General features: G+C 42.1%; 1 protein-coding gene and 1 pseudogene across 6 annotated transcripts in view; both read right to left on the bottom strand.

Annotated features, from left to right (window-relative positions):
- The window catches only part of IQSEC3 (IQ motif and Sec7 domain ArfGEF 3), a 104,930-nt gene extending 102,979 nt beyond the window's left edge, over positions 1 to 1,951 (bottom strand). For 4 of the 6 annotated variants that reach the window (XM_045588368.1, XM_036458026.2, XM_036458027.2 and 1 more), the window contains exon 1: positions 1,256 to 1,951. In XM_045588368.1, the coding sequence (XP_045444324.1) occupies positions 1,256 to 1,809 (554 nt within the window). In that variant the 5' untranslated portion in view covers positions 1,810 to 1,951. The remainder of the gene's footprint in view (positions 1 to 1,255) is intronic. The other 2 variants (XM_036458024.2, XM_045588369.1) reach the window with 2 other exon arrangements.
- Positions 1,952 to 4,957: 3,006 nt separating this feature from the next.
- LOC118730608 lies at positions 4,958 to 5,993 on the bottom strand (annotated as a pseudogene).
- Positions 5,994 to 15,113: the final 9,120 nt, after the last annotated feature.

The following is a 15,113-nucleotide window of genomic DNA, read 5'->3' as shown; positions in this document are numbered from 1 at the left end:
CCCTAATCAATTCCTTTAGCGTCATCATTGTCAGGATCAGATGCTGACCAGGTGCTGATTTCCCCAGAGCTGTTCTTCCATGCAGTTACCCCATCACCTCTACTCAGAGAAAGGAAGCTGACATGATCACAGCTTTCCCAATACTCAGGGGAGAAATATTCCAGTCCCCTTTCATCTCTTCTTTCCATATTCCTAGTTTATGGATATTGTGTGTGAAGAAAGAGCTCAAGGTCCTAGAGTCCCTCATGGTGGGTTACTATTTCTCTCAGAACTCAACATGAGATTTCAGCTATCACCAAAAAAACAAAGGGAAAGAAGGTTGACAGTCACTAGACCTAACAGAGAGATTTAAACAGGAATTACACTGAACTACCAACTCCGTTTGGCAACTGTCTCTCATCATTGTTCCCTTTGTGCGACTGCCAAGCACCCTGCCCAGAAATCCTCTTTGAGTCAGAGGGAAAACTATAACCAGACTGAGTCCTCATACTATAACTCAGTCCTCCATTAGCTTGGTGGGTTGTTACCTTGCACCCCTTTAGTTCTGTGGGGATTTATAAGAAAGTCAGTCACTCAGGTCAAAGCAGCATAAGATTCCCCAAATGAGCCACTCCTGGCTTTGATTCCCACTGCATCAATTAAAGAGCCAGCTCATCTTCTATCTACAGCCCCCTCCCCCCGACTTTTAGCATCATTCCTGCTTTTCAGCCATATCCTCTGCCTCCTGAATTCCCTCAAGTCCAAGTCTACTCTTCCTGGACTCTAGCCCCTTTAAAGCCCGTAACATGCCTGTTTGCCAAGCCTCCATCTTTTTCATATCTTACTCTTCATTGAAATAATTTTACCACTCCAACTCTCTTCTAAGGTTTTTCTAACTTAAATACATTCTCCAACTGTTCTCTTTTCTTCAGTTAAATCTTCACCCCAACTTTATCTCAATCTTGTCCCCATTAAAAACTGCTAGTTTTCAACATCCCCAGTCACTTAAAACCAAATTTCTTTCTTCTTTGCCCCCAATGATGATCTGGATATTCCTTTTTTCTCCAACAACCCCTAAACACTGATATCATTTCCTCCTTTCCCCCAAATCTCCTTGACACACTTCTACCCTCAAGCATCTTCTCACCCCATCACTTCATATTACCTTAGTCCTTCAGACTCTTAGGTGCACCCATTTCCCCCTTGGCTCTTCCTCATGCCCATTTGCATCCCTTTCTCCTACCTCAACTGTCCGCAAACCCTCTTCCCCACTCACTCAGGTCTCCTGCTCAGGACGCCCTTGCCGAGGGCAGCGGGGGATTTGTGCTGAAGGAGGGTTCCAGCGGCAGCGCAACAATTCGGGGGACGTTCCTTCTCCTTGTTGGCGACAGCCCCTGGCGCCACCGTCTGCTGGTGGGGCGACTGAGGTGCGTGTGCCCTGCTGCTGTGGGCCGGGGAGGGCTGCACCAGGAGCTGTCCGTGGTGCTGAATCGGTGGCTGCTCCGGTACAGTCTGTGGCGAGGTGGGCAGGAGCTGTCCGTGGTTCTGGAGCGGTTCTTGGGCGACAGCAGTGGCGGTGGCGGCGGTGACTGGGATAGGGGACAGCGGGGCTGGCGACGGAGGAACGAGCCCGGGCGGAGGCTGGGCTTGCAGCAGCTGCTGGTGTTCCCACAGGCTGCGGTTCTCGGCGCTTAGCTCATCCAGCCGCCGCTCCAGCTCATCAATACGCTGGCGCTGGGTGTGGATGAGGCTCTGCTGGTTCTGCACGATGGCCGTGAGCTCCTTTAGATATAGCACAGCACGCACGGGATTCTCCAGCAGACTCTCCATGCCGCCCGCCGCCGCCTGCGCCCTGCCTGCGCCTCGGCGGGCGGCAGGGAGCCGGAGGGCGCGCAGGAGCGGAGCAGCCCCAGCGATCCGCTCGCTTCCCTCTCTGCCGGCCCAGTCTCCCTCCCAGCTGCCTGTGCCGCGTCACTACCACACATTCACACACGCACCGAGGGGCGGGACCGCTGCACCAGGGTCCACCCACTCACCCTCCCACCTCCAGGAGTCGTGAGGAGTTTTGGCTTCCAGCAGGGCTGACAGCAGAGGAGGGAGGCAAGAGAGGGAATGGGTAGAGATGCAGGATATATGAAGGAGAACTGAGATGGATCAAGTAAATCTGGAAGGAAAGGGAAAGCGGGAGAGGCTTTTGTAGAGATTCCGGAAAGTAGAATGGAATGGGTAGGAGAAGAGAGACAGATAAGAAAAGAGGGAAAAGAGAGAGAGGCTGGGAGAATGAGGAAGCAGGAAAAGGGAAGATGGCAAAAGGAGAGATATATATTTAAAAAGAGAAATAATGGGTATTCTGAAGGGTCACAAATTCTTTTCCCTATGTCCAGCCATCCCAGAGACAGGGGGTCATCTTAAAGACCTTCGGAGGAGAGGACACATTTACCTCTTTTGCATTCAACAACCTACTCTGCTGGGGAATTTCTGGAACATAAGGATCATGGGATTATAAGAGGCCCTAGAGAACACCTAATCCTACTCCTTCGTTCAGCCAAAAGGACACTTAGAATGGCAAGCTTGTTTATGCTGGGCTCTCCCTGGAAATTGGAGCTCAGGATAGTTTTGCCCTCTCTAATAAGAACACAAAGTAAATCCGGAGCCTCTGTGTCATGAAACTTCTGGAGGGATTATATAAATGTTTGAAAAACATTTATAAAGTGCATCCTACTACCCAACACTGGGCTAAAGTAAGGATGAGATTTTTTACTTCTTAAAGCTTATGGTAAAGTAGGTCAAAATGAGAAGCAATATTTAATTTTAATATACAACAGTGGTTGTAAGTGATAATATAGGAAATGCTACAGGATCCCCAAAGCTTAGGACTAGGGGCACTTATTGGAGGAAATAACACTTGAAGTGGGAAGGATTTTCCAGAAAAGGAAAGAGCATAAGCAAAAGCTCAAAGATATGAATCAGCATTAAATGAATCACTCATTAATTTCTACAATAAATGTACACAACACACCCACCAAGTTCTAAATATTGTAGTAGGAAGTAGGCAGGCTACACCTAGCATATTAATAGATAAAAAGGTATAGTTTCTATAATCAACAAGATTACAGTTCGGTAGAGTAGATATGGTATGTACATGATGACTAAAATACAAATAAAAATTTCGGTAAGAGTTCTCAGGCCAAGTTCCAGAGGAGAGCTGGACTACGAGGGCCTGATAAGGAGAAGGCGTTAGTCAAGCTGGGCCATGAAAGTTGAGAAGGATCGACTGAATAGGGGCCTAAAGATATGTCAGATAGCAGGAACAGACGAAGGAACGGAAATAGAGCACCTAGGTTTAATTTGGCAGAGAAATGACCCTTTCCTCTGGGCTATGAGTGCTCTTAGCATATCTACTGTAGTACTGTCCTGTTCTCCACACAGATGTCCATCAGGCTCCCTGGCCATCTGCTTTTCCTCAGGGTAGGTATATCCACAGACAACATGTGCCTAGTGACCTGGCCAGCCAACCCCATCTTGAATGACCTTATGGGAAGGGATCTGTGTTCTGAAAATATATTGGTTTCTTTTCACTTGTTATGTGGTGTGTGTTTTTTAAGCTAGAAAATATAATTTTATTTTTGCAATTTTATATTAGAAAATCAATGTTAAATTTCATAATTAATTGTTCACAATTAATTTATAAAATTTTAATCCTTAAATTGTACATCAGAATCCTATGACTCCAAATTTTATTTATCATTCTTCTTCAAGTCTGAAGAAAATGATTAATTTATTAAGTTCAGCACACAGCACAGTCCACTGACATAACATTTAGTCTTAAATCTTATGATCATGTGAGAATTAAGAATAGCAAATATCAAACTGGCCTGAAACCTGATTGTGTTGCTGGCTCAGGATACCTATAACAAATTTGTAAATCCACACTAAGACACAAAAATAGACTAGAGTGTGTATGTCATACCAAAAACTTTTCACAGTAGAGTATAAATTAACATTAAAATGTTACCAAGCCGGGACCGGTTTGGCTCAATGGATAGAGCGTCGGCTTGGGGACTGAAAGGTCCCGGGTTCGATTCCGGTCAAGGGCATGTACCTTGGTTGCGGGCATATCCCCGGTAGGGGGTGTGCAAGAGGCAGCTGATCGATGACTCTCTCTCATCGATGTTTCTAACTCTCTATCTCTCTCCCTTCCTCTCTGTACAAAATCAATAAAATATATTTTTAAAAAAAGAAATATGTTTAAAAAAAATGTTACCAAATTTCAACCATATTATGTTTTATCCAATTAGTTTTTTAATGCCTGAATTAACTGAATCAAATGCAAATAACTTTGTAGTTTTTTTAAAAAAGTTTGCTCAGCATTTCAAAATGGTTAAGAATTAATATAACTTTAAAATTTAAAAATGTCAAACTATGCTATACATTTTACACTTTTCTGCTAGTCTGGGCTAGTATCTCCCATGGCAAGATACTAAAACTACTGAATAAAATACAAGTTAAAATCAATAAGTACTAGATTAATTATCCTGAAATTATCAACATCATTGCCAAAGCCTTCCAGAATTTTGTAAGATTTGATTCCTTAAATACAGTTTTAAAATTTAACTTTAGATGGGGGAAGCACCCTCATATATTTTACTTTTTATTTCTTTTTTGATCCTTCAATGACCAAAGAGAATTTTAAACAAATTATGTTTCATGTTTCCTGGCTTAATAAAAGACTACAGTTATTATTATCTATATTAAGAAGAAATTATACTAGGCAAAAGATATTAATTTTGAAATGTTTATCTGTAGGTCCCCTTAGAACCTTTCCAAACTTTTATGATCAAGTGCCTTTAGCCAAGTATGTACTAGAATACAATTAGATAAGGAAAAACTTATTTGCATAATAAAGCCACTTCCCAGTATGCTTGATAGAAACAAGCTATTCATATTTACTTGTGTTACACTGAAGACATTACTGAAATCTGTCCAATGGTTTATTTCCAACTGGTCCACTACAGAATTCTTAGGAATGTTTTAAAATTGGCTGTAGCTAGAATTCTGATTTCCATTTGGATTCTGCTCTCCTTCACTGTTCAGATTAGGTTTGGATTTTGGCATCTTTTGCTAAGAATAGTGGCCATCTCTTTTCTCTCATCAAAATTGTTTCACAATTCATATAACTTTAAAATAACCTTGGATTATTTCTAAAATATTCTCCATATCCACAGAAAGCTCAGAAAACTACTATCTGGTATCTTCCTGCTGTACAACACAGACTAATGTAGGCAAGCAAAAGCAATCATGAAAGGAGGATACAGTAGGCAAAGATCCATTCTGTAGGTATCATTCACTATCCTCCATGCAAGGTGAAACAACATGTCTTCTTGACCTATACCCTGCACATATTGGAGAAAAAAAGGTCTATAGGGATGTTACACTATCAAGCAAAAATCCTTAGTTCTTAAATATAGAATTCACATTCTAATATATGGTTCATCCTATAAGAAAAAAAAGTATTATAGTTAATTATTTAGCAGAATATTTACAAGTTTCTGTTGACCTATTGAGCATAACTACTAAATATTATGTAATAATAAAAAGCATTTATCATAAAAAAATCCTTTTGGAAAGGCATATGAAAACCTAGTTTTTAATATACAAGTAGCAGCAGAAATCAGTCTTACATTTGAGACAACTCCAAATTCCTCTACTTTGGATGCCAAAAACACACATGTAGAAGCCATTAATATGGGATATGTACTTTTCAAAGAATACCTGGCATAGAATATCTTGAAATAGACTGTAGCAGTGGCAATAACTTGTTGTCTTAATTTAAAATGTTCGCCTAATGCTTGTAAAACATTTGTAAAAAATATTTGTAATTTTCAGTATTCTTCTGAGAGAAACTTTAAGTCCTTTGGCATCCCATCCACAGATCTTGTTCATCAAAAATCCATTGCAAATAATGGAAGCTCTGCCAAGAATTGCCTGCCATGGAACACAGCTTTCCTTATCTGATAAAAAAAAAAAAAACAAAAAAAAAACAGCAGTGGAGCTTCCATAGGCTTGCCCACCCCCCGACCTGCTCCTCCAGCTTGTAATATGTTTTTATTTTTATTTTCTCTCACTTAATTTCATAGCAAACTTCCTTTTGTAAAGAATGAGTGAAGAAAGCTTATCCACAGCTGAGTCAGCAGTTGGGAGAACAGAACACCCAGTAGGATACTTTGGTAGTGATCAGTATTCCAGCTAGAGTAAATAAAGGTTAGGGGGATGGAAAGAGGGCACATAAAAACTTACTTTCCTTCTGAATTTTCTTTGCTTGCATGAAGCTTGCTGATTTGTTGTCTAAAAATTGGGTGCTTGGAAACCAATATTATTTCTATAAGAGAAACAACCTGCAACATAATTATCCAATGGGGCTTATTTAAAATGCAGATTATAGGTCCCACAAGGTTCTGCTATGATGGCCCAAGTGTTTTTATTTTTAACTAGAGGCTCAATGCACAAAATTTATGCAATAGTAATAGGCCTTCCTTCCCCTGGCTGCTGGCACTGACTTCCATCTAGCACCCCAACCAGTGCTTCCCTCACAACCCTGGCTTTGTCTGGAAGGTCATCCCGAAGGATGTCTGGTCTAATTAGCATATTACACTTTTATTATAATAAAAAACTAGAGGCCCAGTGCACGAAATTTGTGCACGAGGTGGGGGGGGGGGGCGGGGTCCCTTCAGCCTAGCCTGCACCCTCTTCCATCTGGAATCCCTCTCACAATCCAGGACTGCTGGCTCCCAACTGCTCACCTGCCTGCCTTCCTGATTGCCCCTAACTGCTTCTGCCTGACAGTCTGATCACCCCCTAACCACTCCCATGCCAGCCTGATTGATGTCTAACTGCTCCCCTGCCAGCCTGTTTGCCCCCAACTTTCCTCCTCTGCCAGCCTGGTCACCCCTAACTGCCCTCCCCTGCAGGCTTGATTGCCCCCAACTGCCCTCCCTTCAGGCATAGTCCCTCCCAACTGCCCTCCCCTGCTGGCCATCTTGTAGTGGCCATCTGTGTCCTCATGGGGGCAGGACCTTTGACCACAGGGTGGCAGCTATCTTGATCTTGTGTGTTGGAGTGATGGTCAATCTGCATATTACTCTTTTATTAGGTAGGATAGAGGCCTGGTGCAGAGATGGGGCTAGCTAATTTGCCCTGAAGGGTGTCCCAGATCAGGGTGGGGGTTCCCGGTGTGGGGTGGCCTGGATGAGGGGCCTCTGGTGGTTTGCAGGCCGGCCATGTTCCCCTGGCGACCCAAGCAGAGGCCCTGGTATCTGTGATATATTTATCTTCTACAATTGAAACTTTGTAATCTGGAGTGGAGGTCTAGGCCGGCCAGGGCAGGTGGAAAGCTTGGTTTCCTCCATTTTTGGGGAAACCCAAGCCTCCCTCCTGCTCTCTGTGGTGGCAGCCATTTTGTTTGGGATTAATTTGCATACTCACTCTGATTGGCTGGTGGGCATAGCAGGGTGATGGTTAATTTGCATATTACTCTTTTATTAGGTAGGATTGTTTTTTCTTTTATGAGAAACATCAATTTTGTTGAATTACAATTTACATGTAATAATATGCACCCACTTTAAATGCACAGTTCAATAAATTTTGATAAATATATACAACCATGTAGTCAAAATTTCCATCACTGCAGAAAGTAGCCTCATGCCCCATTGCAGTAAATTACTTTCCTTCTCAGCCCCAGTCAACTGCTGATATGCTTTCTGACAAGATAAATAAATATTGCCTATCTCAAATCTACACTAATAAAAGAGAAAAATGCTAATTGACCTTCGCTACAGCCAATCAGGAGTGACATGCAAATTAACCTAGCAAAGTTGGCAGGTAAACTTACATATGCAGGTGGCAGAGGCAGAGGTCCTATGTGGCTGATGGAGTTGGGAACATGGGTAGGCAGCAGGGGGCAGCGGTTGAAGCCACTGGTGGATCCAAGCTGAGATGGGAACCCGGGCAGGCAGCATCAGGCTGCCACACCACCTGTCCAGGTCCAAGCCACCCTGAGATTGCGGGGTGAAGAGCTGTGGTCCAAGCCACCCTGTGATTGTGAGGTCAAGAGCCCATGTCCAGGCAGCCCCATGATCATGGGGCAAAGATCCCAGGTCCAAGCCACCCTGTGATCATGGGGTGAACAGGCCAGGCAGAGCCTGGCCAAGCTGTCCTGCAATCCCAAGTAAAGAAGCCGCTCTGCTGACCAATCTGCGCTATGGACCTGTTCCCTTCTAGCTTGCAGCCATGGGAAGTCTCCCCCTCCCCAGAGTTTGGAGCACCAGCCCAGGTTTACACAGGGGCCTGGTCCTGACTGGGGGTGAGTTCCTGCAGGCTGGGATTTGATCCTTATGCATTAGCAGCAGGAGACCAGTGCCTTTGTTATTGCTGTGTGTCCGGGTTTTAATTGGACAAATACCCAGTGGTCCCAGTGGCCAGCTTAGCACAATCTTTTAGGAGGAGAATTCTGAGTTTCCTCAAATTCCTTCAGCCCCTACTCACCCCTCTGTAAAAGTGCATAACAAGTAAGACCCTTAAATAAAAATCAGCTGCTTCATGAGTATGGCATCCCTTCCTATTTTAAAGGAAGCTGAGTTCCATGTGTACTATGCTATGATATCTGAGGCACAGGACAAGGGAGGCCCTAAGTGTACTATACTTTGATATTTGAGTCATTCTTTATTGTTAGACATAATTTATTTCTGTATACCTCAGTTTTGTAATAGTTAAATTAGTAGAATAATACATCTTACTATAAAATATTACTAGAAGATCAAATGATCAGGTGACATTTATTGTTATTTTCTATAAATGAACACAATCTCTGGATTCTCTTCTCTTCTTGTTTTTCTGGAGGTGTGTACTTTGCCTCTTGGTATTCCAAATAGTTGACTTGATTCTTGTGTTCCTCTAGTCTTCAGTTGGGTCTCTGTATGATATTTTTTATTTCAGTTAGTGTATGTTTAATTTCTAGTTGGTCCTTTTTCATATCCTCGAGGGTCTCATTAAATTTATCAGCCTTTTCTAGGAAATTCTTGAAAAACCTTATAACCATGTATTGAACTCCATATCCAGTCATTTGTTCTCTGCCATTTCTTTTGTTTGAGATCTGTTTCCTTGTCTCGGCATTTTCATTGCTTCCCTGAGTTGGTAGGGTGGCTTTGTGTGCTAGTTGTCCTATATGGTTCAATGGGTTAGCCTCCCAGTTACCTGAGGTGGATACTCTTGATTCACCCCTTTGTGAACTGTGTGTTCAACCTTGTTGTAGTTAAGTCTTGATTGTTGTTGGAGTCACTGGGTGGAATTGACCTACAGGCCAATTGGCTGTGAGGACCGGCTGTGTCTATAACAGAAGAATTCCTGTGCTGGAGATACATTTATGGGGCAAGACTTGTTCCAGTGGGGCTTTGGTGTTCACTGAGTCTGCCTCTTGAATGTCTCTCTTATGAGAGTAGTTGAAATCTGGTATTGTCTCACACAGACCACTTGATACACTAGTTTCTGGATCTCCAATGGGGTGCAGGTCAGTTACTGTCTGAGGCCACCCAGCAGGAGTTACAGCAAAAACTACAATTTCTCCTCTTTGCTTGGGATTTGGAGGTTTTGGAGCTGTATGACTGGAGCTGCAATTTATTTGGTTAAGCTTCGACAGGGCAGGTCATTTATATGCAAAAGCTGCTCCTGTGAGCTTGGGTGTGTTTATAGATTGTGCAGGATGAGGTCTCAGGGCAGGGCAGGGTCTCAGAGTGTCACTAGGCTAGAGTGTTGCAAACAGTGATGGTTGCTAGTCTGCCTTCTCTGCCTCTCTGCATTTCCACGTCCCCACGTCCCACACCGCAATAAGCAATGATTGCTGGGTGCACCTCTGCAAGAAAGTCACCCTCACTTTCCAACCCAATGGCCAACAGTCCAGCTTTCCCCTGTAGGTATCTGGGTCTCCTGTGTCTCCCCAGAAACTGGATTTTAGAGTGATCGGGAGTTTGTCTCCCTGCAGGTTGAATAAAAGCTGCGTGCCCAGTCGCCTGCCACCAACCCAATTCCCATGCCTCAGTACCTCCGCTTTTTAGCGCTTGTGCTCTTTACTCTTTCCTTCTAGTTGTAAAACTTCCACTCAGTCAGCTTTCCCGTGATTCTGGGTGATAGACGTTTTGTCTTTTAGTTGTAGTTTTGAAATTGTTGTGCAAGGCAGCAGTTTAGATGTTTACCTATGCTGCCATCTTGGTTTTCCCTCTCCTAGGAAAGCCTACTCTTGCACAAATTTTGTGTATCTCGCCTCTAGTGTGTGTGTGTGTGTGTGTGTGTGTGTGTGTGTGTGTGTTTCTTCTCATTACTGCAGGCCCTTTAGCATTTCTTGCAATGCTGGTTTGTGATGATAAACTCCTTTAGCATTTTTTTGTCTAGGAAGCTCTTTTATTTCATCATCTGTTTTGAATGACAGCATTGCTGGAAATAGTAATCTTGGTTTCAGATCCTTGCTTTTAATTACTTTTACTACTTCATGCCATTTCCTTCTGGCCTGTAGAGTTTTCTCTCATCTTTAATTTTTGGTATTTTAATTATAATGTGTCTGATTGTGGGCCTATTTGGGTTCTTCTTGCTTGGAACTCTCTGTGGTTCCTGGACTTGTGTGAATTTTTCCTTCACCAGGTTAGGGAAGTTTTCTGTCATTATTTCTTCAAACACATTCTCTATACCTTACTCACTTTCTTCCCCATCTAGTACTTCTATTATGCGAATTTTGTTACATTTCATGTTGTCCTATAGCTCCCTTAAGCTGTTTTTTAATTTTTTTCTTTTGGTTCTTTGATTGAATGATTTTTTTTCTACCCAGTTTTCTAATTCACTGATCTGATCCTCAGCTTCCCCTAATCTGCTGTGTATTTCTTTCAATGTGTTCTTTATTAGTGCTATGTCATTCTTTATTTCCAACTGGCCTTTTTTTTTTTTTTTCATAGTTACTATATCTTTATGCATGCTGTTGAGCATTTTTTGCCATCATGATTCCTAATTCTATATCTGATAAAATTTTTATCTCCATTTTGTTTAGCTCTTCTTCTGGAGAAATCTCTTGTTCTTTATTTTGGGGGTTGTTTTTTTGTCTCTCCATTTTAGCTGTCTGTTTGGGTTTGTGTCTTTGTGTTAGGTAGATCTGCTATGACTCCTAATCTCTAAAGCCGGACAATGTCAGACACTGTTTGTGACTGGCTCTAAGTACCCTGGTTGGAACTATCAGCAATCCACAGCTTGTGGCTCCCTCTGCTGGGACTGAGTGTCTTTAGAAAGGACAAAGATGTGCACCATGTTCTGCTTTTCCTAGCCCAGGCCCAAAAGGAGATCAGGCAAAGACTCAGAGCTTCCGGGGTCCTCCTCTACCTACAGTCAATTAACACTCAGTCTTTATTATCCTCCAGCTACCACAGGGTAGGGGGAGAGGTCTTCCAATGGGGTGGGGCAACAGCCTTCTCCCCTGGCAAAAACCACCTGGATAGCAAAGGTCCATGAAGAAAGATGTCCTCCTCAGTGTGACGGAATAGCTCAGCAGAGGAAACCAGGGTAGCTTTCCTCCAAGCTCCAACCTCATAGCCCCAACTCTGGCTTTGCTTGCACAACTCTAGTCAACTATGCCCTACCTTTTTTAAGGCCCAAAGTGAGTGGCTGCACACAAAATGTTGTGTATTGGCCCTTTAAGAGGATGCCTGCATTTCTACCTGACTTTCCCTGGCAGACAACAACCCTGCTGCTTTTCACAGCCAGATGTTATATGTGCACCTTTCTCAGTTTGGTGTTCTGGGCTGGGAACCCAACTTTGGATTTTGACCCCAGAATTCTCAGTGGGAACCCTCACAGCTGAGATATCACTCCAAACTTCAGCTGCTGTCTGTGGGAGCCTAGGAAGCCCTTTTGTGCCTCTACTCTTCCTACCTATCTCTATGCAGTCTCCACTTTCCATCCTTGGTTATTAGGGTTCTCTCTTGCTAGTCCTCAGTTGATTTTTTAGGATGGGTTTCTTGAATTTTAGTTGTATTTCTAGTTTGGTCCTGGGAGTTTCAGTGTAGCTTCCACTTACTCTGCTGCCATTTTGGAATTTCTGGAGGTTTCTTTATGGGAATATTTTTAACTACAAATTCAAATTCTTGGACAGATATGGAGTTATTAAAATATTTTATTTCTTTGTGTATCCATTTTGTTAATTTGTGTTGCTGGTAGACAGAATGTTATCCCAAAATGTGTGTGCCTTAATCTTCAAAACCTGTGAATAGATTACCTTACTAGGCAAAAGCAACTTTAAATGTATGGTTGAGTTAAGGTCTTAAAATGGGAAGATTATCTTGGATTATCTGCATGAATCTAATGTGATCATCAGAGTCTATGAATGAGGTGAGAGTGTCAGAAAGAAGGTGTGACAACAGAAGCAGAGGCCAGAGTGAAGCAATTGATATTTGGGAAACAGAAGCCAAATAATGCAGGTAGCCTACAAAGGTTGGAAAAGGGAGGCAGACAGATCCTACTTCAGTGCCTCCAGAGGGAGGAATTTAATCCTGCCAATACCTTGATTTTAGGCAGGTGAAACCTATTTTAGACTTCTGACTTCTGGAACTGTAAGATAATAACGTTGTGTTGTTTTAAGTCACTATGCTTGTGGTAATTGAACAGCAGTAGTAGGAAATGTGTACAAGTGTCTTTCATGAATGTAACCATTTCATCTGAGCTGTCAAAGTTGTTGTCATGAAGTTGTTTCCTATTAGCTTTTTAATGTCTGTAGTCTGTGTGATGATGTCTCCTTTTTCATTCCTGATATTACTAATTTGTATATTTTGAAAATTATATTAGATAAAAACTTATCTATATGTGTCATTGATTTTTTCACTATAGTTTGTTCATTTTCTATTTCACCAACGTATTCTCTATATTTCCCCCATTTTCTACCTACTTTTGTGTCTATTTGCTCATTCTCCTCCTCTTCCTCTTCCTCTTCTTCCACCCTCTCCTTTTCTTTCTCCTCCTTCTTCTTTAAATCCTCACCAGAGAATATTTTCCCCATTGATTTCTAGAGAGAGTGAAAGAGGGAGAGGGGAGAGAAACATCAATGTGGGAGAGAAACATTGATGTGAGAGAGACACATTGATTGGTTGCCCCCCATATTAACCCCTACAAGGTCTGGGGAATCTGAAACCGAGGTAAATGCCATTGACTTGGAATTGGTTCATGGACTGATGCTCTAACCACACAGCAAACTAGCCAGGACTATTTCACCTTTTAAAAAATACATTTTTTAAATTGATTTTAGAGAAGAATGGAGAGGAAGAAAAAAACAGAAACATCTACGATGAGAAAATAACATTGAACAGCTGCCCCCTACACAACTCACATTGAGGACTGAGCCTCAGGCACATTCAATAACTGGGAATCAAACTGTGACCTCCTGGTTCATAGGTCGATACTTAATCACTGAGCCACACTGGCCGGGCTTCTTCCATCTTCTTACGATGGAAGCTTAATTATTGAGTTTAAACCTTTCTTTTTTTTTTAAATGTAAACACTTAAAAGCTTTAAAGTCACCACTAAGCATTGTTTTAGATGCATTCGGGAAATGTTTTCATTTTCATTCAGTGCAAATATTTTATAATTTTTCCATTACTTTCAAATCTTTCTATTATTGAGTTCTAATTTAATCTTTTTAAATTTATTGACATTTCTTTTGAACTTTTAAATGGTACAATTGTGGTCCATTTTGCTGAGTGCCTCATGTACAATTGTCTGATATCTACTCCAGCTTGCTAATTAATAATGTTTGCATCACATAGTCAGGTAGCTCTGTTGTATTGTCATTTCATATACCAAAAGGTTCTGGGTTTGACCTCTTGTCAGGGTGCATATGGGAGGAAAACTGATTGATGCTTCTCTCTCACATCAATTTCTCTCTCTCTCTCTCTCTCTCTCTCTCTCTCTCTCTCTCTCTCTCTCTTCCTCCTCCTCCTCCTCCTTCTCTTCCTCCTCCTCCCCCTTTCTCTCTCTCTAAAATCAATAAGCATGTCATTGTTCTGAGGATTGAAGAAGAAGAAGAAGAAGAAGAAGAAGATGAAGAAGAAGAAGGAGGAGGAGGAGGAGGAGGAGGAGGAGGAGGAGGAGGAGGAGGGGAAATAATGTTTACAAGTGGCTCCCAAATGGTTCATATTTTGGAAACCTGTGAGTATGTTACCTGACTTGGCAAAAGGGACTTTGTAAGTGCCATTCAAATTAAAGACTTCAGGCCAAAACTGGTTTGGCTCAGTGGGTAGAGCAACAGCCTGTGGACTGAAGGGTCCCGGGTTCGATTCTGGTCAAGGGCATGTACCTTGGTTTCGGGCACATTCCCAGCACAGGGTGTGCAAGAGGCAGCTGATCGATGATTCTCTCTTGTCAATGTTTCTAACTCTCTATCCCTCTCTCTTCCTCTCTGTAAAAAATCAATAAAATATATATTTTTAAAAAATTAAAGACTTCATATAAATGGACTGAATTCACCAATAAAAGGACACATAGTAGCTGATTGGATCAAAAACCTATACCCAACAATATGCTGCCTCCAGGAGACATATCTAAGCTGCAAAGAAAAAGATAGACTCAAAAGTGAAAGGATGGAAAGTGATTCTCTTAGCAAATAGCATCCACAGAAAAGCAGGTGTAGCTAAATACTTATATCTGACAAAAAAGATTTTAAGATAACAAAGGTAACAAGAGATAAAGATGAACATCTTATTTTATTCTTATATGTTTTTATTGATTTCAGAGAAACAGGAATGGAGAGGGAGAGAGAGAGAAACATGAATCAGTTGCCTTCCACACACAGCCTGGACCAGGAACTGATCCAGCAACCTGGGCATGTGCCCCGACCAGGAATCAAACCAGTGACCTTTTAGTGCATGAGATGACTCTCAACAAACTGAGCCATACTGGCCAGGGCAAATATGGATATTTTATAATTAAAAAGGGACACTATATCAAGAAGACATAACACTTCTCAATGTACAGGTACTCAATCAGGGAGCACCAAAATATATAAGACGGACTACTAACAGAACTAAAGGGAGACACTGACAAAAACACAATTATAG

This window comes from Pipistrellus kuhlii, unplaced genomic scaffold, assembly GCF_014108245.1.
Source record: "Pipistrellus kuhlii isolate mPipKuh1 unplaced genomic scaffold, mPipKuh1.p scaffold_m20_p_3, whole genome shotgun sequence".
Lineage (NCBI taxonomy): Eukaryota > Metazoa > Chordata > Mammalia > Chiroptera > Vespertilionidae > Pipistrellus > Pipistrellus kuhlii.
This window is presented reverse-complemented; position numbering and strand designations above follow the sequence as displayed.